At 52.1% G+C, this 22,500-nt stretch overlaps 2 protein-coding genes across 2 annotated transcripts in view; both read left to right on the top strand.

Annotated features, from left to right (window-relative positions):
• The window catches only part of LOC144380725 (uncharacterized), a 17,589-nt gene extending 17,000 nt beyond the window's left edge, over window positions 1-589 (top strand). The window contains exon 2 of the mRNA XM_078065555.1: window positions 1-589. This exon is cut by the window's left edge and continues 66 nt beyond it. Coding sequence (XP_077921681.1) covers window positions 1-248 — 248 coding nt within the window. The 3' untranslated portion in view covers window positions 249-589.
• Window positions 590-19,092: 18,503 nt separating this feature from the next.
• LOC144380724 (uncharacterized) overlaps window positions 19,093-22,500 on the top strand; it is a 22,846-nt gene continuing 19,438 nt past the window's right edge. Inside the window, exon 1 of the mRNA XM_078065554.1 lies at window positions 19,093-19,902. Within this exon, the coding sequence (XP_077921680.1) occupies window positions 19,281-19,902 (622 nt within the window). The 5' untranslated portion in view covers window positions 19,093-19,280. The remainder of the gene's footprint in view (window positions 19,903-22,500) is intronic.

Genomic DNA, 22,500 nt, shown 5'->3' with positions numbered 1-22,500 from the left:
AAACGCTCAAAGTTTCTCCACGCACCGACGGTGTCCGGTTAGACGAAGATGACGCAGGAACGGCGGGTTTCGCTTTGCGGACATTTCTACATCCGATCGGGGGCCGTTCTCACCGTCCCGTGTCCCGGGTCGTTGGGCTGCGGGCGCCAGGGTGCCTCACGCATTTCCAAGAGCGCCCTTGTCCGGAGCCGGAACCGGTGCAGCCTGGGTGGGTCGGAAGGCGCGTGCGTGAGGAGCACGTCCCCTAGCCGTGTGCAGATGTCCCCACCCTAGGGGCGGTAGGAGAAAGATCCCCAGAGGCCCCTCTTTGGCTAACGGCGCGCCCTGAGGCGGGAAGCGCTACTCTCCCAGGTGGATCGGGACCAGGCCGTGCACCAGAAAGGCAGGCGCTGCGTCCCAGGCACCCTGCGACCCCCTATTCGTCACACCCAGACTCACTGATTCACTGCACTGCCGTTTTTCGGGTGCCGCCCGCCCGACCGCTCGTGGCTTTTCTAGTGCCCAAAAGAGGTCGACCAGAGAGGTCCAGCCACTGGTGGGGAGGGTTTGGGAGGAATCGGGATGGGTGCTGCGAGGTTGGGGGGGGGGGGGGGGAGAATGGGGCGGGCGGGGAAGAAGCTGGAGAAAGGCCCAGCGGCGAGGCGGGGCGAGGCGGGGCGAGGCGGGGCGAGGGGGGAAGGGTGGGAGGCGGGGTGTGGCTAGAGCGTGGGTTTCGGGAGGCAGTCCAGAGGCGGATGGAAGTAGGATGGAAATGATCCTCAATGATTTTTGAGGATCATTTCGGAGATGGGAACCTCTGTTCTTCCCTAAGCGCCTTCGACATCATCAATTCAACAAACTTAAAACCTTGAGATTCTCCATAGAGCTAGATCCAGAGAATGAGATCGATGGACCCACGGACGGAAATCAAGTTTCTCTTTCCCTGAAATGACCTAGGACACTCCTCTTCTAGTCAGCTCCTGTCCTGCTCCCCCACCCCCAACAACCTCTCATCGGACCTTCCCCTTTTGTCACCAGAAAGCTTTTCCACTCCTCCGCCTGGCCTGCGTTTGCTTGGCGTCTCTGCCAGACCCAGGCGGTGGTGGCCGACCGCAGACTCTCTTGCCCTCAAGAAAGGATTCCCGTTCTCGTGTGGGTGATCTTTTGTTTATCTCCACAGAGGTGATTAGTTTGGGGAACAAATAAAAGCACTCAGAATAAAAACCATGCCCAGTATCATGCACGCCCTCCTCCCCCTTCCCCTCCCCCCTCCCCCTTCCCCCCTTCCCCCCTTCCCCCCTTCCCCTCCTCCCCCCCTTTGATGTCTACATGAACCGACAGACTGCATGCATGGCATGCATAGATGGATGGATGGATGGATGGATGGATGGATGGATGGATCGATCGGTCGATGGATCGATGGATCGAACGGTGAAGAGAGCCAGGGTGAGGGTCCCGTCCATCCCTCCCTCCCTCCCTCCTTCCCTCCCTCCTTCCCTATGTCCATTACATTGTTTCGTCACAGATTTTCGAAGTGGAGATACAATTCGCATGCCATATTTTGCATACTCTTAAACGTGTGCCATTTGGTGGCCTTCTTTTTTTTTTTTAAGGTGGCTCACAAAGCTGCACAACCCTCACTGCAATTTCCAGAACATTTCCATCACCGCCAAAAGAAATAAACACCTCTACTACCCCTCCCCCCTTCCTGTCCGCGCCTCGCCCCCACCCACCGTCACGCTCACCCTCACCCTCACCCTCACCCTGGCTCTCTTCACTGTTCTCCCCCAACAGCCTCCGATCTGCTTGCTCGCTCCCTCCCTTTAGGATGGGGCTATTTCGGCTGGCTTTTTCTTTTGTTGTTGTTGTTGTTGTTGTTGTTGTTGTTGTTGTTGTTGTTGTTCTTCTTGGGTGGTTTTTTTTTTTTTTTTAATTTTATTTATTTATTTGACAGAGAGAGACACAGCGAGAGAGGGGACACAAGCAGGGGGAGTGGGAGAGGGAGAAGCAGGCTTCCCGCGGAGCAGGGAGCCCGATGCGGGGCTCGATCCCAGGACCCCGGGATCATGACCTGAGCCGAAGGCGGACGCTTAACGACTGAGCCACCTAGGCGCCCTCGGCTGGCTTTTTCATACCCGTGGAACCCCGAGGCATTATGTCACCCTGGCTGTCGGGTTCCTTTTACTTAGTGTCATGTTTTTGGGGCTCACCCATGTGTTTCCATGGATCGGTGCTCTGCTCCTTGGTATGGCGTCCTCGTTTCCCACGAGGAGCCATTAAGATGAGTGGGACGACGGAATGATTTTCCCGTGCTACCGAGTCCCCCGACCCCTTCTCTTAAAACTTTAGGCCGTGGCTACTGGGTATTTACCCTAAAGATACAAATGTAGGGATCCGAAGGGGTATGTGCACCCCGATGTTTACAGCAGCCATGTCCACAATAGCCAAACTGTGGAAAGAGCCAAGATGTCCATCGACAGATGAATGGATAAAGAAGATGTGGTATATATATACAATGGAATATTATGCAGCCATCGAAAGGAATGAGATCTTGCCATGTGCAACGACGTGGATGGAACTGGAGGGTATTATGCTGAGCGAAGTATGTCGAACAGAGAAAGACATGTATCCTATGACCTCACCGATATGAGGAATTCTTAATCTCAGGAAACAAACTGAGGGTTGCTGGAGTGGGGGGTGGGGTGGGAGGGATGGGGTGACTGGGTGATAGACACGGGGGAGGGTATGTGCTCTGGTAAGCGCTGTGAATTGTGCAAGACTGTTGAATCTCAGATCTGGACCTCTGAAACAAATAATGCAATAGATGTTAAGAAAAAAAAAAAAAAAGAAGATAGCAGGAGGGGGAGAATGAACGGGGGGGAATCGGAGGGGGAGACGAACCATGAGAGACGATGGACTCTGAAAAACAAACTGAGGGTTCTAGAGGGGAGGGGGGTGGGAGCATGGGTTAGCCTGGTGATGGGTATTGAGGAGGGCACGTTCTGCATGGAGCACTGGGTGTTATGCACAAACAATGAATCATGGAACACTACATCCAAAACGAATGATGGAATGTATGGGGATTAACATAACAAAAAAAATAAAAGAACAGAACAAAACTTTAGGCGGTGGTAAAATAGTGTCATCTCTGAGGACAGAAGTCCTAGTAGCATCATCAGCAGATGGTGTGGAAAGGTGTGTTGCACGGTCTCATGTTGCCGCTTTTCTTTGGAAAAGGATTCACAGGCTACCCTGTACCCCTCGGGGCCATACAGATCTCATGCTCCCACACTGGTCCTGTGTCTTGGATCGCGTGGCGCCCCCTCCCCCACTGAGAGCTACCGCCGCTTCACCCTCCTAGGCTCACCCAGGAGGGAAATGAACAGCATAGCGCTCTTCCCAACAGGCAGGCCCAAGTCATTGACTGAGAATGTTTCAAAGCCGTTCCCAGATGCTGGCCATTTGGCCGGAAAGGAGGCAGGCTGTGGGGTTGGGGGTAGGATGCTGCCTCTGTCCTTCTGTCGCCGTACAAAGTGTTTTTCATGGAGGTCTGGTTGGCATAGACATCCTGCCCGGGGCCCAGGCGTTTTTCGAGCTTTTCGGTATTATTTTTTGCTGTTGTGGAAGGAGTCTCTACGCCCAACGTGGGGCTGGAACTCAGGACTCTTGAGATCAAGAGTCAGCAGCGTGCTGCTGGTAGAGAGCCAGCCAGGCGCCCCTGAGCTTTTTGTAGCCTAGGGAGAGAACAAACAGGTTTCGTGTGTGTCTGTGTGTCTGTGTGCGCCCCAAAACACACACACACACACACACACACACACACACACACACACGTGTGCAGAAAACCAAACCAACAAAACAAACCAAAACCCTGTATAACCCTGCACCAAATGTTGAGGAAACAACTGCCCACCCTCACAAGAAACACCTGCAGGCTACATGTACAATGCACAGGGAGCCTATACTTGCAAGTGCTTACTTGCATGGGAAACATTTCACGATAACACGAGTCTCAGATGGCCCAAGTGGGGTTATTTTGACATGTCTGAATTGTGTACACAATTAGAGAAAGCCTGCTATGAGACCAGGTGATCAGAAACTAGGAAGCTCTTTGGTTCCCTCAGTGAAGTCCCGACTTTTGGGGAGGAACCAACACTCAGGGAGATGCTCTGGTCTTCATTTGGTTGGTTTGTTGCTGCAGCTTTTGGTATCTTTGCACAAAACCGACCCTGTTTCCATTGGAAATGGAAAACAACTGATGGATGGGATCTGTACTCGGTAATGCTGCCTCGCAGTTGGATTTGTTTTAATAAAAGGGGGAGATTTGAACATTGGGTCTTTCATGTCCTCTCCATTCATGTCCTCTCCACAAATAAGACTGAAACAAAGGCTAAAATTTGTTTGCATCTTGTTTGTGTCTGTGTGTCCGTATGTGTTACACATGTGAGGAATTTCCTCTACCTCCGGCTGCTATTGCTAACATCCATTTGTAAAGGAGCTCTATTTAATGAGTTTTATTTTTATTATTTTATTTAATTCATTTTTTTTAAGATTTTATTTATGTATTTGACAGATAGAGACACAGCGAGAGAGGAAACACCAGCAGGCGGAGTGGGAGAGGGAGAAGCAGGCTTCCCATTGAGCAGGGAGCCCGATGCGGGGGCTCGATCCCAGGACCCTGGGATCATGACCTGAGCCAAAGGCAGACACATAACCACTGAGCCATCCAGGTGCCCCGAGTTTTATTTTTATTAAAGATTCTATTTATTTCTTTGAAAGAAAGCGAGTGAGAGAGCACAGGAGCTGGGGGTGGGGTGGGGGGCATTGGGAGAGGGAGAAGCAGACTCCCCGCGGAGCAGGGAGCCGGATGTGGGGCTCCATCCCAGGACCCCAGGATCATGACGTGAACGCAAGGCAGACACTTAACCGCCTGAGCCACACAGGTGCCCCTATTTAAAGAGTTTAGAGGCAGGTGCTTGTAAAAATCGGGCATGGTAAAACTCAGATAAGAATAAACCCAGAGTTGCTGGAGTGGGGGGTGGGGTGGGAGGGATGGGGTGACTGGGTGATGGACACTGGGGAGGGTATGTGTTCTGGTAAGCGCTGTGAATTGTGCAAGACTGTTGAATCTCAGATCTGGACCTCTGAAACAAATAATGCAATAGATGTTAAGAAAGAAAAAAAGAAGAAGAATGTAGCAGGAGGGGAAGAATGAAGGGGGGGAAATCGGAGGGGGAGACGAACCATGAGAGACGATGGACTCTGAAAAACAAACTGAGGGTTCTAGAGGGGAGGGGGGTGGGTGGATGGGTTAGCCTGGTGATGGGTATTGAGGAGGGCACGTTCTGCATGGAGCACTGGGTGTTATGCACAAACAATGAATCATGGAACACTATATCGAAAACTAATGATGTAACGTATGGGGATTAACATAACAATAAAAAAATTAAAAAAAAAAAAAAAAAAAAAAAGAATAAACCCAGAAGTTTTTCAAGCTCACATGCTCTGGGATGAAATTCCCTACATTCAGACTCTTATGTCACTCCACAATAAAGATGCCTCAAGGGAAGGGACCCGAGGGACGGTCCAGAGATAGACAAAAATTTAACACACCTGACCTGACTCCCACTTCCCAACAGTCAAAATAATGAAGAAGAGGAGGAAGACAGGCCGATGCTGGAAATCTGAAACCCACTCCTCCTCCTCCCCAAGTACAGGCACCAGAACCGATGCCCAACCCACTGGCTTCCGGAGGGCTGAAAAGCCACCACAGACAAAGCCTATTTAGCAGAACGAGATGAAGAAAGGGGCGGGGGCGGAGGCGGAGGCGGAAAAGGAAAAAAAGAAAAGGTTCGTCCCAAACTGTAAATGTAAATCTGCCCTGGGCCTTGCCAATGGCCCCCTTGCCGCCTCCCCTGCCCCGTTTCTGCACCACTGGTGTGTGTGCCTGGAGCGCTCTACTCCCCTGCCGCCGTCTCAGCCGCCCTTTCCCCCCTCCCCGCCCCCCCCTCAGTGCCATGGGCTCCCCCTTCTCCTCCTCCTCCTCCCCCCCACCCCCTTATCAAGGAGCAAAAAACACCCCAAGCCCTTGGGCCACCTCCTTAGGAGGTTTAAATTGGAGCACCTCCCAAACTAGCAGGAAGGGGCCCGAGGGCTCCCCTGGTCTTAGACCGCCCGCTTCAGACTTTCCCCACAGGAGCCTGATAGGGGGGAAACAATCGATTGACTTTTTAGTGGACGCAGGTGCAACTTCTTTGGCGTTAAAGCCAATTTCAAGGTTGTTGATTTATTTTATTTTATTTTATTTATTTATTTATTTTTAAGATTTTATTATTTATTTGAGAGAGAGAGAATGAGAGACAGAGAGCATGAGAGGGAAGAGGATCAGAGGGAGAAGCAGACCCCCCACTGAGCAGGGAGCCCGATGCGGGACTCGATCCCGGGACTCCAGGATTATGACCTGAGCCGAAGGCAGTCGCTTAACCAACTGAGCCACCCAGGCGCCCCTGTTGGTTTATTTTAAAAAGACGTGGTTTTGGAGTTATCAGTGTCACACATAATACAAATAATCAGCTTTGCTTTGCTTTGCTTTTTTCTTTTCTTTTCTCTTTTCTTTTCTTCTCTTTTCTTTTCTTTTCTTTTCTTTCTTTCTTTCTTTCTTTCTCTCTCTCTTTCTTTCTTTCCTTCTCTCTCTCTCTCTCTCTCTCTCTCTCTCTCTCTCTCTCTCTCTCTCTCTTTCTGTCATAAAAGCACTTGGATTCGGTTCTCCCTGCGTTACAAGCCGTTGGGTGGGCAGTGGAATGTGCCACGCTCCCGTCACAACAGTGAGCCTGTCTTTGTGGTTATCAAAATATACCTCTCCATCACCTTTATAAAAACAAACAAACAAACCACTTTTGGGTGCCTGGGTGGCTCAGTCGTTCAGCGTCTGCCTTCGGCTCAGGTCATGATCCCAGGGTCCTGGAATCGAGCCCCACATCGGGCTCCCTGTTCATTGGGGAACCTTCTTCTCCCTCTGTCCCTTCCCCTGCTTGTGTTCCCTCTCTCGCTGTGTCTCTCTCTGTCAAATAAATAAAATCTTAAAAAAATAAATAAAAATAAAATTTATGAAATATATTCATACGTTTGCCAATCTAAAGAATTCTGGTGTAATAGAGAGTGCGCCACTGGTTACTACTAACGTTTCACCAGAGACTGAGATTTCTAAGAATTAAAATTCTGCCACATGGAATTGGGACTGCTACAAAATGATAACAAAAACAACTCCGTGTGTGAGAAGGTAGGAGACGTGTAAAAGAGGTACAAGAAATGAGAAAACATTTTTTTGTTGAGGGAAAAGAAAGTAATGCTGTACTGAAATGGGACTGGATATCTAAAGAAAGAAAACTTTAAGACCGAGTCTGAATGAAAAAGGAAATTGTGGAAGGGGTTTGTGAAGGAGAATTTTTGAAAAGGAATTTTATGCATGGTCAGGACTGACTAAGATTGGGAGAAGGCAGTTTGAAAAGCACACTGGTATAAGATTGAGATTTGGGTTTTCTATGTTAAAATGACAAGGTTTTCTTGGATTGTTAGTGTACTCTTTTTTTTTCTTTTTTAAGATTGTATTTATTTATTTGACAGAGAGAGACACAGCGAGAGAGGGAACACAAGCAGGGGGAGTGGCAGAGGGAGAAGCAGGCTTCCCGCTGAGCAGGGAGCCCGATGCAGGGCTCGATCCCAAGACCCTGGGATCATGACCTGAGCCAAAGGCAGACGCTTAACGACTGAGCCACCCAGGCGCCCCTGTTAGTGTACTTTTGATAAGAAATTGTAGACAAGGGGAACCCGGGTGGCGCAGTCGGTTAAGCGGCTTTGGTCGGTTGTGATCCCAGGGTCCTGGGATCGAGCCCCAGAGACCTACATCGGGCTCCCTGCTCAGCGGGGAGTCTGCTTCTCCCTCTGCCCCTCTCCTGGTGCTGCTTGTGCTTGCTCCCTGCCCCCACCACCCTCCATGTCAAATAAATTGATAAAATCTGAAAGAAAGGGAGAGAGAGAGAGAGAGAGAGAGAGAGAGAGAGGGAGGGAGGGAGGGAGGGAGGGAGGGAGGGAAGGAAGGAAGGAAGGAAGGAAGGAAGGAAGGAAGGAAGGAAGGAAGGAAGGAATTTTAAAAAAGAAGAAAAAATTTTCTTCACCTGCCCAGGAAAACAAGGTTTCTATATTCATTTTTATCAGGTCTTTAATTATGTAAGAAAACGAAAACTTCTCAATATTAAAGGAGCTCAATTTTGCTAACTGTATAACCTTCTGTAGAATCTCCTGTGGGCACCTTGGTGAAACAGATAATAAAGTTTTAAGTTTTGTAATGATCTGTGACCCTATGTAGGCACGTGCCTTGAAACCTTCTGAGATGTTTCTTGGTTGGTCGGTCGGTCGGTCGGTCGGTCGGTCGGTCGGTCGGTTGGTTTGGCCGGCTGGCTGGCTGGCTGGCTGGCTGGCCGGCTGTTCATTCCTTCCTTCATTCATTTTCAACAGATGCTGAGAAAATCAAATCCTAAATAGAGTCTCTTGACTAATTAATCTAGTCTATTTGGTATGTTAAGTTACATGGGAAGCACTGTCAAACAAATAGTGATAAGCCTTCTTAGATTACATTATGTGCGTAAATGCTATGCTGCAACTGTTCCAAAAATTATATGAAATTCCCAAATATTTTTTTTTTTTAAGAATTTATTTATTTGAGAGAGAGAGAGCGAGAGAGAGAGAGAGCGAGCAAGAGAGCACCAGCACGGGGAGGGGCAGAGGGAGAGGGAGAAGCAGTTTCCCTGCTGACACAGGGCTCAAAATCCCAGGACCCTGGGGATCATGACCTGGACCAAAGGCAGCTGCCTAACCGACTGAGCCAACCCAGGTGCCCATAAAGTTTTTGTTTATTTGTTTTAGATTTTATTTATGTATTTGACAGAGAGAGACACAGCGAGAGAGGGAACAGAAGCAGGGGGAGTGGGAGAGGGAGAAGCAGGCTTTCTGCGGAGCAGGGAGCCTGATGCGGGGCTCGATCCTAGGACCCTGGGATCATGACCTGAGCCGAAGGCAGACGGACGCTTGACAACTGAGCCACCCAGGCGCTCCTCTGAGATTTTATTTTTTAAATAATCTCTACACTGAACGTGGGGCTCGAACTCACAACCCTGAGATCAAGAGTCGTGCTCTCTACCGACTGAGCCAGCCAGGTGCCCCTGGAATGTCATCTCGAAGAGACACATGCGTAGACTCAGATATAATGAGACTGCTTTAAGAAAGTCAGATTGACTTTATGGAGCCAATAAAGCCCCTTGGAAATGTTGGCCTGATAACCTTGCTTACAGAGGTCCCCTCAACCTTACCAGGTGAGTGAAGAGTGCCACCTCCTGGCAGATGCCGGAACTTCAGGAAATTTGGAGGGCCTCAAAGAAGAGAGGAATTCACCCAAATCTACAAGTCTTGCAGGCGAATCTGATGGCAAATATTTGGCTTGGTTCTCGGCTTTAAAAAGGCAGTTAAAGGATCAATCTAAAATTCCTTATAAAAAGCTCCATCAAAGCAGATTTAAAAGAAGGAAAGGAAAAAGAAAAGAGAAAAAAGACCCCATATATGGTCAACTGCTATTCTTGCTGTCCCTACGTAGATGATTGGGCCAAGTTTGTTAAAACTGGACTTGTTTTACAAACAAATTAATCTTCATTTGGCTATCTTTGACAGGAATGAAGGTGACTTTAGAGAGAAAGATTATATTTCAATGACACACTTTTGTGAGTGTTAGAGTAATTATCTTTGAACGTTTGTTGTTTGCCTATAAAACTGGACTGGATCCTGGATCCTTCTGGTTTCCTTGAGTATCTGACTGTGACTCTTCAAACTAAGGTTTCCAACATTCTCCCATTCTCTTATCTTACAATCATTAAGAACTAAAACTGTCCTTTTTCCTGAAGTCTGGCAAATGAAAGCTGGACAACTTGAAATAAATTTCAGGGAAATGACCACAATAACTCATATATAGACAATCTTTGTGCCTGTTGCTCTATGAGTCACTCAAAATGAGACATTTGAACTATACACCGGAAAAATCCGTCAGATTGCCCCTGCCCACTCCCACTCTATTGGAGGATGCTTCAAGCCTGACATCTAGAGACCTTCTCACTGGCAGCACTCTGGACTTAGACGCCAGGTGTATCCCTTAGTTCCAACCATGAACCAGTGTTTTCCTTTTGTTTCCATAGAAATGCCTCTTATTAACTACGAGATCACTTGCTGAATGAGGCAGAGTCTATGATCCTTAATTCCACCTTGCTGCACCTGTATTAACTCCTCTTTGGAAAATAAGAACCCATATAAATAGGGGCACCTGGCTGGCTCAGCTGGTAGAACATGCGACTCTAGATCTCGGGGTTGTGAGTTCGAGCCCCACATTGGGTGTAGAGATTACTTAATAGAAATCTTAAAAGAAAAAAAAAGAAAGAAAAAAGAACCCATGTAAATAAAATCAAACACTAAGCTACTTGGCTACCAGAAGCCCTTCACCACCACTACCTCCCCCCCCCCCCCAGGGGAGGGGCTCAGACTAATTTACTGATCTGTATTCTTGGATACCCACCGATATCAGATCAATTTGAGAGAGAATGAGAGAATTGGGTTTGACTCTACTGTTACTATTCCTTAGACTACACTTGGGGATAAAATCAATGGTGTCATGTAGTACCAAACCATGTAGAAAAATAACCAAGTTCTCAGATAAGGAACTATCTCTGAGACCCCCTCCCTTAGCACAAGGGACCAAAAGTTGCGACCTGCACTGTCTCAGATCCTTCCATTCCAAAGCCTCCACTGCACCTTAATTCAGCTTGAAGCAGTTAAATAAAGAAGGCAGACCTCTGCCCATGTTTCATAGAAATGGAATGCAGGATGGACAAGGGGAAATTTTAACAGGGAAAAATGTAGCATGTCTGACTCCCTGTTATTTTTATTCCCTTTTAACCTGTAGGTTGAAAACTTCTGTTTAGCCCTGAACATAGCCATGTTACAGCTAAGATTTACAGAAACTGTTGTTTGCCCAAAACCTACCTCCCCTGAGGAGATGGAAGAATAGCCACAGCCATCATCATCCCAATTCCCTAAGACTGAGGAATGACCATAACTTGGTGGTGGGTGGTGGTGGTGGGGGGGGGGGGGGGGGGATTGAAACCGTGCCCCATAAGGTTAATGAGGTTGATGCTAGCAGAAAGCTTAAAGCTTGTTTTTCAGGGAACTGTTTCCCCCTAATCAGCTATTGTGTCTTTTCAGGCCCTGCTACCAAATACTGGCTGTCTCTGCAGAAGTCTGGACTCAAGGTCAACTGATAATGGCTGCAGCCTATGAACAAGCAAGGTCCTGATTCCTTACCTGAGAAAAGGAGCCTAAGACCCCATCCAGGTTGTACCAGCTCTCAGAGCATGCCCACAGCCTCTTCTCCTTGTCCTCAGATAACCTCCTGACATCAGGGACTCAGTTTTGCCTCATTCACATGTCAGGTCTCCACCCCGAAGTAAACATGGGAATCTACGGTACATATGTTTCCTGAATATACGTGCTCCATCTTTCGCCATGAATAATCATAAATGTCCCTGCCCTTTTCCTTTTTGAAGTTTGATTGTTTGTTTTTATTTATTTATTTCAGAGAGAGAGAGAGAGAGAGAGAGAGACAGAGAGACAGAGAGAGAGACACACACAGAGAGACAGAGAGAGAAACAGAGAGAGAGAGAGAGAGAGAGAGAGAGACAGAGAGCTTGTGCGCATGGGTGGGTGGAGGGGCAGAGGGAGAGGGAGAAGACTCCCCATTGAGCAGGGAGCCCCAGAGGGGTGGGGCTCGATCCCAGTACCCTGAGATCATGACCTGAGCTGAAGGCAGATGCTAAACCGGCAGCCACCCAGGCGCCCCTCCATTCCATTTTTTTTTTTTTAAAGAGATAAACATTACATACTTTATTTTTAAAAATTCATTCATTCATTCATTCATTCATTCATTCATTTTTCATCATCTGTGGTCCCAGTGTAGGGCTTGAACTCAGGACCCTGACTGAGATCAAGAGTCATGTGCTGTTCTGACTGAGCCACCCAGGTGCTCCCCTTCTGTTCCATATTTTAAACAACCCTGGGATCACGGCTCAGAGTCACAATTGGCCCAATGAGACTCACATTCACCCCTCTGTGCAGAGGTGCCATCTGTGGGGCTGGTTCCTGTTTGTCCATCTTCCTTCCTCCTCTTACTGGACAGGAAGGTGGTGTGCGAAAACAGCCAGTGACTATGTGGAATGAGACCGAGGATTTCCCTTGGGAAGCAGTTGGGAGAGGGAGGACAGGTCGATGGATAATCAATAAACTTTTTTTTTTTTTTAAGATTGTATTTATTTATTTGACACAGAGAGACACAGCGAGAGAGGGAACACAAGCAGGGGGAGTGGGAGAGGGAGAAGCGGGCTTCCCGTGGAGCAGGGAGCCAGATGCGAGGCCCGATCCCAGGACCCTGGGATCATGACCTGAGCCGAAGGCACATGCTTAACGACTGAGCCACCCAGGCGCCCCAACAATCAATAAACTGTTAATGTTGCTTTAGAGGAGTGTGCTTGCTGGGCCCATAACTCGGTGGATGAGTTAGAACAGTCCCTGTCAGGCCTCCCTTAGCCCTTAGCCCTTAGCCCTTATCACTCCATGCTTGTGTTTGGCCTCTGACCGCTAAGATACCACCATCATGTGTTCAAGGTCCTCCTCAGACTCAGCCAGCCACACCATGCCACACCCTCCTACCTGCACACCCACCCCTGGAAGGCATTATAGTAAGACATCATCCCCCACATTCATGATTCCCAAAGGGTTTACTGGAGTTTCCTGGGTTAGGAAAAGGAGGGGACTCTTTTTGCCCCCAGATGAGGTGAGCTCTTCAGACACCCTCTTTCCCCTTCCCCTCCTCCCTCCCTCCCTTTCCTTCCTCCCTCCCTCCCTCCCTCCCTCCCTCCCTTCCTTATCTCTCTCCGAAATTTGCAAGCTGCAGCCTAAGGGTTAGGGGGAGTTGAGGAAAGCCATTGAATGGAGGGAAGCTCCAGGCTCTGACTTTAACAGAAAGCTTTCTGCATTTGAATGAAGCGATTGAATGAGGCCCATTAGAATGGATCACCCTGAACGTCCCATCAGCCGCCCCAGCCCCACCCCATCCTCCCCCCCCAACTGAAGTTCTCTGGTCGAATTGGAACAGTGGGGGGGGGGGGGGGCTGTCCATCCTAAGTTGGCAACTAGGCCCCTGGCCCATAGGGAAAAAAATCACGCACGGGTACAGATGAGTTGGTAGCTCAGGCAAAGTGGTCAAAGTGTTGGCAAGGTTTCTGTGGATGAGGGGAGATTTGTTCTGGGACCACCCTCCCATATACATCTCTGGCTGAGAAGTGGGCAGGGGAGCCCTGTGGGGGTGGGGGGGGCGGGACCCACATCTGGAGCTCGGCGTGGACTATAGCCGCTGCCTGCCCGGGTGTGTGTGCCTGTGTGTGTGTGTGTGTGGGGGGGCGCTGAGGGCTAAGGGCTGAGGGTGGTGGGGTCTGCTCACGCTGACTCCTGCAACTCAATTCATTCTGGGAACCTTCTGTTGTTTCTGCTGAGGTGCCAGGTGCTGTGATGACCAAAGCTAAACTCCTCTCTTTGCCTAGTTCTTAAAAGGCCTGATTCTAAATGGGCAGAAGACATGAACAGACATTTTTTCAAAGAAGACATCCAAATGGCCAACAGACACATGAAAAAGTGTTCAATATCGCTCGGCATCAGGGAAATCCAAATCAAAACCTCAATGAGATACCACCTCACACCAGTCAGAATGGCTAAAATTAACAAGTCAGGAAATGACAGATGTTGGCGGGGATGTGGAGAAAGGGGAACCCTCCTACACTGTTGGTGGGAATGCAAGCTGGTGCAGCCACTCTGGAAAACAGTATGGAGGTTCCTCAAAAAGTTGAAAACAGAGCTACCATATGATCCAGCAATTGCACTACTGGGTATTTACCCCAAAGATACAAAAGTAGGGACCCGAAAGGCTACGTGCACCCCGATGTTTATAGCAGCAATGTCCACAATAGCCAAACTGTGGAAAGAGCCAAGATGTCCATCAACAGATGAATGGATAAAGAAGATGTGGTATATATATACAATGGAATATTATGCAGCCATCAAAAGGAATGAGATCTTGCCATTTGCAACGACGTGGATGGAACTGGAGGGTATTATGCTGAGCGAAATAAGTCAAACAGAGAAAGACATGTATCCTATGACCTCACTGATATGAGGAATTCTTAATCTCAGGAAACAAACTGAGGGTTGCTGGAGTGGGGGGTGGGGTGGGAGGGATGGGGTGACTGGGTGATGGACACTGGGGAGGGTATGTGCTATGGTGAGCGCTGTGAATTGTGCAAGACTGTTGAATCTCAGATCTGGACCTCTGAAACAAATAATGCAATATATGTTAAGAAAGAAAAAAAGAAGAAGAATGTAGCAGGAGGGGAAGAATGAAGGGGGGGAAATCAGAGGGGGAGAAGAACCATGAGAGACGATGGACTCTGAAAAACAAACTGAGGGTTCTAGAGGGGAGGGGGGTGGGAGGATGGGTTAGCCTGGTGATGGGTATTGAGGAGGGCACGTTCTGCATGGAGCACTGGGTGTTATGCACAAACAATGAATCATGGAACACTATATCGAAAACTAATGATGTAATGTATGGGGATTAACATAACAATAAAAAAATAAAAAATAAAAGGCCTGATTCTCCTGTTATCTTGTTAAATGGACTGACCCCTGCACCCTCCCATCCTGCCAGACCCCTTGTGCAAATACTTCCACTTGAAGAGTTCTTTCTCTGAATCCAGAAAATAAACAAACAACACCCACCACCCACACCCACCCCATTGCCACAAATACCTAGCAAAGACAAAGCTAGCTGGTCTCCTTCTGCCTCAAGGCACTTTAGAGAGTCACTCTCTTACACACACCTTAGGCTCCATTACAGGCTGCTGTCTCCCTTTCTCTGGCACAATTCCATCCCTGGAGGAGCCCCATATCGCATCTGCAGCCGTGAGCTGGAGACAGTATGCTCAAGTAACCGGGTGGTAGCACCGTAACTTTGAAATGACCTACACCCCAAGTCATCCATAAACACGGTCCCTGGAAATCTTTGACATTCACGTGCCTCTGATGAAATCCTTGCTTTGGAAACTCCAGCACCCATAGCCAATCTTGTCCATGTTCTGCTAACCTTTGCTCGCCCTCTGTTCGCCTGATATTTTGCCTGATTGTTTACACAGAAATTAGATCCCATCCGGCAAGAGCTGAATCCGAGTCCTCTGCTCACCCCACGACGGAAAAGAATATGCACAGGCCTGCATCCCTCTTCTCCTTCTCCACCATGTCAGAAGAAAAGGTGGCCCTCCCTCCTCCCATCAAAACCCAAACCCGAGATAAGACTTAGATATAAAGGAAACCAGCATACTGTTTTGAACTATAGACACTTGTAAAAACTAGCAGCAGCAGCAAGCAAGGAAACACACAAACCACCACCCCACCACAGGTGCAAGGAGGGTGCGCTGACTCACTGAATCTCCCCCTTTTCTCCCCAGAAGCATCCCCCACCCATCCCCCCGGAAGATGTCCTCCCTATGCCAGAAGGGGAGTGAGTGACGTTCTTTTCTTCCTTTTTTTGTTTTTAATTATTCTTTTTAAAAGACTTGTATTTATTTGAGAGAAGGGGTGGGGGGAGGGAGGGAGGGGGAGAGAGAGAGAGAGAGAGAGAGAGAGAGAGAGAGAGAGAGAGGGAGAGAGAGAGAGAGAGGAAAGCAGACTCTCCGTGGAGCAGGGAGCCCGACGTGGGGCTGGATCCCGGGACCCTGAGCTCGGGGCCTGAGCCGAAGGCAGGCAGACGGTTCACGGATTGAGCCAGCCAGGCGCCCCAGCTTTCTTGTTTCTTTGTCTGCCTGCTTGCCTGCGTGTGGGGTCTGTGGATGTCTGATGCCTGTCCTGTGATTTCGTGGGGAGGTGGGCCATCTTTCCTCCTTCGAATGGCCTTTGCGCATTTGTCAAACTTCTGTCGGGCTTGGGCCTATCTGTTTGGGTATCTGTTCCGTTCCATCCGTCGACGTGTCTCTTTTGTCTGCCAACATCACAGGGTCTCTATCGCCTGTATACATAAGCATTAAACGGGGCTGGCCGGGGGTGGGGGGGGAGGGGGGGAGACGACGACTTTATTTCCTGAGTTTTGTTTTGTTTTCTTCGAAATCACCACAGCGATTCTAATTCCTTTTGCCTGTCTGCTTGTTTATGTAATCTGTACACCCATCCAGTGCGGTGCTGGAACTCACGACCCCCGCAGATCAAGAGTCGCGGTCACGTGGGCCTCCTCCGACCGAGCCAGCCAGGTGCCCTGAAGTACGTGTACTTGAAAAACCGATGTGACCATGAGAGACAATGGACTCTGAAAAACAAACTGAGGGTTCTAGAGGGGAGGGGGTTGGGAGGATGGGTTAGCCTGGTGATGGGTATTGAGGAGGGCACGTTCTGCATGGAGCACTGGGTGTTATGCACAAACAATGAATCATGGAACACTATATCGAAAACTAATGATGTAATGTAGGGGGATTAACATAACAATAAAAAAAAATAAAAAAAAAAACCGATGTGAAGCCTGCACCCGTGACCTTTTTTTTTTTTTTTTATTAGATGCACCCGTGAAGTGTTTACTGCGAAACCTTTTGATCGTCGCACTCTTGAGTTGAGGCCGTACCAGTAAAGAACGTAGTTTAGCCAACTGAGGAAGAGATCAGCTTTAAAGGAAAACCTTCTTTTCACGTTTGTGATGTCTGGTCCATTCTCTCAACTCGATCGATGTCCAGCCTTCAGAGCCACATTATTTGCTTGGTTTCTCTCTCGTCTGTGCTTCCTCGTGTACTTTCCTAATGCTCAGGATTTATGGTTTACGGAGAACAGTTTTCAGCCTGGTGTGTGTGTGTGGGGAGGGGGGGTGCGGGGGGAATGTTGTGAAGTGGGATCAGGGATTCACGCGGGTAAGGAGGAGGCAAGGAGAAAGGCTTGGTTGGGAAGGAAACCATTAAAGGTCCATGTTGAAATGGTGAAGTTTATTTTATTTATTTATTTATTTTTTTTTTTTCCAGATTTTATTTATTTATTTGACAGAGAGAGACAGCGAGAGAGAGAGAGAGAGAGAGAGAGAGAGAGAGAGAGAGAGAGAACACGGGCAGGGGGAGTGGGAGAGGGAGAAGCAGGCCTCCCGCGGAGCAGGGAGCCCGACGTGGGGCTCGATCCCGGGACCCTGGGCTCGTGTGACCTGAGCCGAAGGCGGGCGCTTAACGACTGAGCCACCCCCCAGGCGCCCCGAAATGGTGAAGTTTTTTTTTTTTTTTTAATTTTTTTTATTGTTATGTTAATCCCCATACATTACATCATTAGTTTTAGATATAGTGTTCCATGATTCATTGTTTGTGCATAACACCCAGTGCTCCATGCAGAACGTGCCCTCCTCAATACCCATCACCAGGCTAACCCATCCTCCCAACCCCCTCCCCTCTAGAACCCCCAGTTTGTTTTTCAGAGTCCATCGTCTCTCATGGTTCTTCTCCTCCTCCGATTTCCCCCCCTTCATTCTTCCCCTCCTGCTACATTCTTCTTCTTCTTTTTTTCTTTCTTAACATATATTGCATTATTTGTTTCAGAGGTACAGATCTGAGATTCAACAGTCCTGCACAATTCACAGCGCTTACCAGAACACATACCCTCCCCAGTGTCCATCACCCAGTCACCCCATCCCTCCCACCCCACCCCCCACTCCAGCAACCCTCAGTTTGTTTCCTGAGATTAAGAATTCCTCATATCAGTGAGGTCATATGATACATGTCTTTCTCTCTTTGACTTATTTCGCTCAGCATAATACCCTCCAGTTCCATCCACGTCGTTGCAAATGGCAAGATCTTATTCCTTTTGATGGCTGCATAATATTCCATTGCATATATATACCACATCTTCTTTATCCATTCATCTGTTGATGGACATCTTGGCTCTTTCCACAGTTTGGCTATTGTGGACATTGCTGCTATAAACATCGGGGTGCACGTAGCCTTTCGGGTCCCTACTTTTGTATCTTTGGGGTAAATACCCAGTAGTGCAATTGCTGGATCATATGGTAGCTCTATTTTCAACTTTTTGAGGAACCTCCATACTGTTTTCCAGAGTGGCTGCACCAGCTTGCATTCCCACCAACAGTGTAGGAGGGTTCCCCTTTCTCCGCATCCCCGCCAACATCTGTCACCGAAATGGTGAAGTTTAATGTAGTAAGAGTTACCTTTAATCGAAGGAATTCTTGCTGGAGGTTGCTTCTCCCCTCTCCTCCCTGGATAGGGGAGTGAAGTTTTTTCGAGGTCCCTAGTGGACACAGAAAGCGTTCAAGGGCCCATAGCACCTATGGATGGGGCTCTGTTGCCCTCTAGTGTCCTATCCTCTGCTACTGCTGTTCGTGGTTTCCTCTGACGACTTAGTCGTCACAGGTGTCTATCTTTGATGGTTAATGCTGCTCGGTGTCGGTTGTTTGTGTGTTTGTTTTTGAAAGCTTTTTGAGTGATCATCCAGCGTGGTGCTGGAACTCACGACCCCTGCAGATCAAGAGTCGCAGTCGCGTGGGCCTCCTCCGACCGGAGCCAGTCAGGTGCCCTGAAATGCGTTTAGTTGAAAAAGGAAAAAAGAAAAAACAAAAAACGAAGAAACAAAAAACAAAACCCAAACCTTTTTTTTTTTTCTTTTTTTTCCTTTACGGGTCAGAGGAAGTTCTACGCCTTGTTTTTCTTTTACCCTTAATAGCACGGAACAGTTCTTCTTCTTCTTCATCATCATCATCATCATCATCAATATTTAGCTCTTCTAGAGCACCTCCCCCGCCCGCCGCGTACTAGTGTTGGACGGCACGGATGTCCCGGAACTGGATTTATTGAGTGAACGGCTATTTTAACTCCCTTCCTCCCCATTCCGCGCCTCCCCCCGCCCCCGCCCCCGCCCCCGCCCCCGCCCCCGCCCCCGCCCCCGGCCCGCCCCCGCCCCCCGCCCCCGCCCCCGCCCCCGCCCCCGCCCCGTTTGTTGTCCTTGGGCGTTATCGTGGTACGTGCAGAGACGGATTCGGTTTGCAGCTTTCTGGGGGCGGTGTGTGTGTCAATCCCCCCCCCCCCCCTTGCTGTCCTGAGCTTTCTTCGTGTGCTTCAGAGAGACCTCCTCCTCCCCTTAAAATGATAGAAGGTAGAAGGTTCATCGGTGGTGGTTGTCGGAGTACTCGCCTGGTGTCGGTTTTACGGTCCTTGCCCGCCGAAATTTGTCTTAAGTCCTCCCGGAAGCCCGGGCGCCGCAGGTGTGCCACTGTGGGAGGCCCGTGCGGGGAATTTTCCGCTCGTGTCCGCTTCTCCCGGGGCGCGTCCCGTGGCCAGTTGGCCCCCTTTCCGGCGGCAGCGGCCCGGACGCGTTTTCCAAGTCTCCCCTGGGCTGCTGGAGTCGCGCCTGTGCCGGCCGGGAGCTCCCGAGGCCGCCGCCCCGGGGGCCGCCCGCCCTCCGCCCTCCGCCAGCCCCTCCGAAGCGGGCCGGGACGAGATCGGGCGGCCGGGCGGCCGGCTGTGCGCCTTGGCGGGCCCGCGATCCGGATCCGCCTCGTTGTTGTTCGCGCCGGTTGTCTCGCGCCACCTGGCGTCCGCTTTTATATAGCGTCTCCCCGCTGGAGCGTCGGCGATGTCGGCAAGGGATTGTATTTGGCCGCGGTTCCCGAGGCGGAGTTCCAGGAGGCCGGCGACGCTAGCGCGATCGTCCCGCTGTCTCCGGGCCGTCGGCGCGCGCTCCGCTCGCGGGAGATTGAGCCTCCAGGTTTGTAGGGTGGTGGTGGCGCCGCCGCCTCGCTCCCGGAGAGCCGCGTTGGGGGGCCGCCTGGACGGGTCGACCAGCACCCGCCGGTGCCCCCCCCCCTCCGCCCGCGGGGTTGCGGGGGGAAATGGGAGAGGCTGCGTCCGGCGCCCGGGCGCCATCCGGCCCCTGGCTCCCGTCGGTCGTTGGGCCTTCCGTGTCACGCTCGGGCGGTTGGGGACCGGCCTGAGCCTTGCGGGGAAGCCCGTGGATGGCGCGACGGGCCCGGCCGCGGGCACGCGTGGGGTCCCGGTCATCGGACCCGAGATTCTCACTAAGTTTTCCGAGGCCCGCTGCGGAGGTGGGGACCGGACCGGACCGGGTCGGGTCGGGCCGCGAGCGCCCCAGGGGCCCGGCTGCGGTTCCCGTTGAGGTCCGGCCTTCGGGGGGACGCCTCCGCGGTATCGCCCCCTTTCCTCAGTCCCGGCCGGGAGTCAGGGACCGGCATGGGGCGGTCCTGAGGCCCGGGGAGGAGGGCGTCCGCAGGGGCCTCCGTCGAACTTGGTGAGAATTTCTAAGTCCCAACATGGGGACGACAGGCGGACCCGGACCCGGACCCGGACCCGGACCCGGACCCGGACCCGGACCTCTCCGGGCCGCTCCCCACTCCCGCCAAGTCCCTACTCGCTGCCGGCTGCCACCACGTTCCCGGGGTCGACCAGATGGCCCTGGGGGCTCCGGGGGGAACCGGGGGTGATGGAATAGTGCTTGGGGGCCCGTGGCCGGGCCACGGTCCCAGGAGATCCCGGTGACCTGTGGCTAGGCCCCGCCGGGCGGCGCCAGCTATTTTCTCACCCGAAATGAGCGCTTTTTGCTGCCAGGTAGGTGCTGGCACGTTGTGTTGTGGTGATCCTCTCCTTAAGAGAGGTGGGCCTCTGGGCGTGTGGCAGGGCTCCGGGCTTGACCGTGATGCCAAGCCCGGCTCTGTCGCCGCTGGCTGGAGCCGTCCGCGTGGGCCTGTGCGGCGGCTCCTGTGCCTCCAGGTGGTCCAGGCCGTTGGTGCCGCCTCCGGTCTCCAGCACCCGAGGGCAGTGTGGGCAGGGGGCGCGTGGGTCCTTTACCCCGCGCACTTCACTCTGCAGGCACCCGGCTGCGGTCGTGACAACCCCCCATCCCGCAAGGCTCCGTGCCGCGTGTCAGGCATTCTCGTTTCTGGGGTTGTCCGGCTGTTCCCGCCCTAGGGTTTTCGAGGGGGTGTCGGTGAGGCTGAAGCAGGCTCCGTCGGGTTGCTGTCCTCACCGGCCTCTCCCCTCCTCGGGACCTTCTCGGGGTTTCTGTTTTGCCAGATCGATGTGGTGCTCTCGTGCTCTCCCGGGCCGGGCCTAAGCCGCGTCAGACGAGGGACGGACGTTCATGGCGAATGGGACCGCTCTTCTCGTTCTGCCCGCGGGCCCCTCGCTCCTTCACCTCTGCCCGCCGTGGCGGTGAGGTGGGGGGTGTGGGGGGGTGTGCAGGCTCCGGCCCGACCCCGCCCTCCCGTGTTCTGCCTGACGGCGCTCGCGGGACCGGGGTCCCCTGACGCAGCAGACACTCTCGCTTGCCTCCCCTGGCTTCGTGTGGTGCGCGGCCCTCCCCGCCACGGGGAGGGCCGTCCCGGCGCCGCGCTGCTCACCCGCTTGGGCGTGCTGAGCGCGTTGCGCGTGGCTCTCCGTGGTGCCCCTGGAGCGCTCCAGGTCGTCTCAGGTGCCCGAAGCCGAGCCGGTAGCGTCGTTTCCCGTTCCCAGCGACCCCCTCCCTCGGGCCACCGCTGTCGGTGGCGTGTCCGAGGAGCGGGTGGTGGAGTCGGTAAGGGAGGCCCACCCCGCCCCCCCGTGGGACGCGGGCGCCTCGTCGTCGCCTGCCACAAGCTGTGCTGGTGGTGGGGATTGGACTTTGGTGTGGGGCGTGTGAGCCGCTTGCGGCGGGCCGAGCCAGCGCCATGGCGCTTGGCCAACCGAGGGGCTGCTGCCTTTTTGCCCGGCATGCCGTGCCTGTCTCCGTTTGTCGTTGCCTCGCCCGAGGCGCGAGGCTCCCGGTGGTCGGTGACGTGAGCATGGCGTGTGTGGCAGGGCGGAGGCGGTCTCCTTCTGGGGTCCCGGCCGCGAGCGCTCAGGATTGCCCTGTTTGCCTGTCCCCTTGCCGCGTGAACCCACCGCCCGCCCCCCGGAGCCCTTGGCTTTGTAAGGCCTTTGGAACGCCGTTCCGCGGGGCCCGGCCGGGCGGGGGGGACGATTTGGGTGGGGGCGATGCGCCCTCGGTGAGAAAGCCTTCTCTAGCGATCCGAGAGGGTGCCTTGGGGTACCGGAACCCCCCAGCCGCCGCCCCTCCTCTGCGCGTGTAGTGTGGCCACCGACGCGGGGTGACTACCGTTGCGTGTTGGGCAGAGCTCTTCCTCTCTGTGAGGGGGTCTGATTTTGCCGGCCCCGCGGTGGGGCCGAGCGCCGCTCTTTGCCTACCGCGGCCTGCGCCTCCCCCCTCCGAGTCGGGGGAGGGTCCCGCCGGGCCTGGCCGGCGTCCGGCGCGTGGGGCTCCCGCGTGCGTGTGCGAGCGAGCGCGCGCGCGGCCGCTCCCTCGCGGTGTTGT

The sequence above is a fragment of the Halichoerus grypus genome, unplaced genomic scaffold (assembly GCF_964656455.1).
Source record: "Halichoerus grypus unplaced genomic scaffold, mHalGry1.hap1.1 HAP1_SCAFFOLD_117, whole genome shotgun sequence".
In the NCBI taxonomy this organism is placed as follows: domain Eukaryota; kingdom Metazoa; phylum Chordata; class Mammalia; order Carnivora; family Phocidae; genus Halichoerus; species Halichoerus grypus.
Note: the sequence above shows the minus strand (reverse complement) of the source record. Positions and strands in the feature narration are given on the sequence as shown.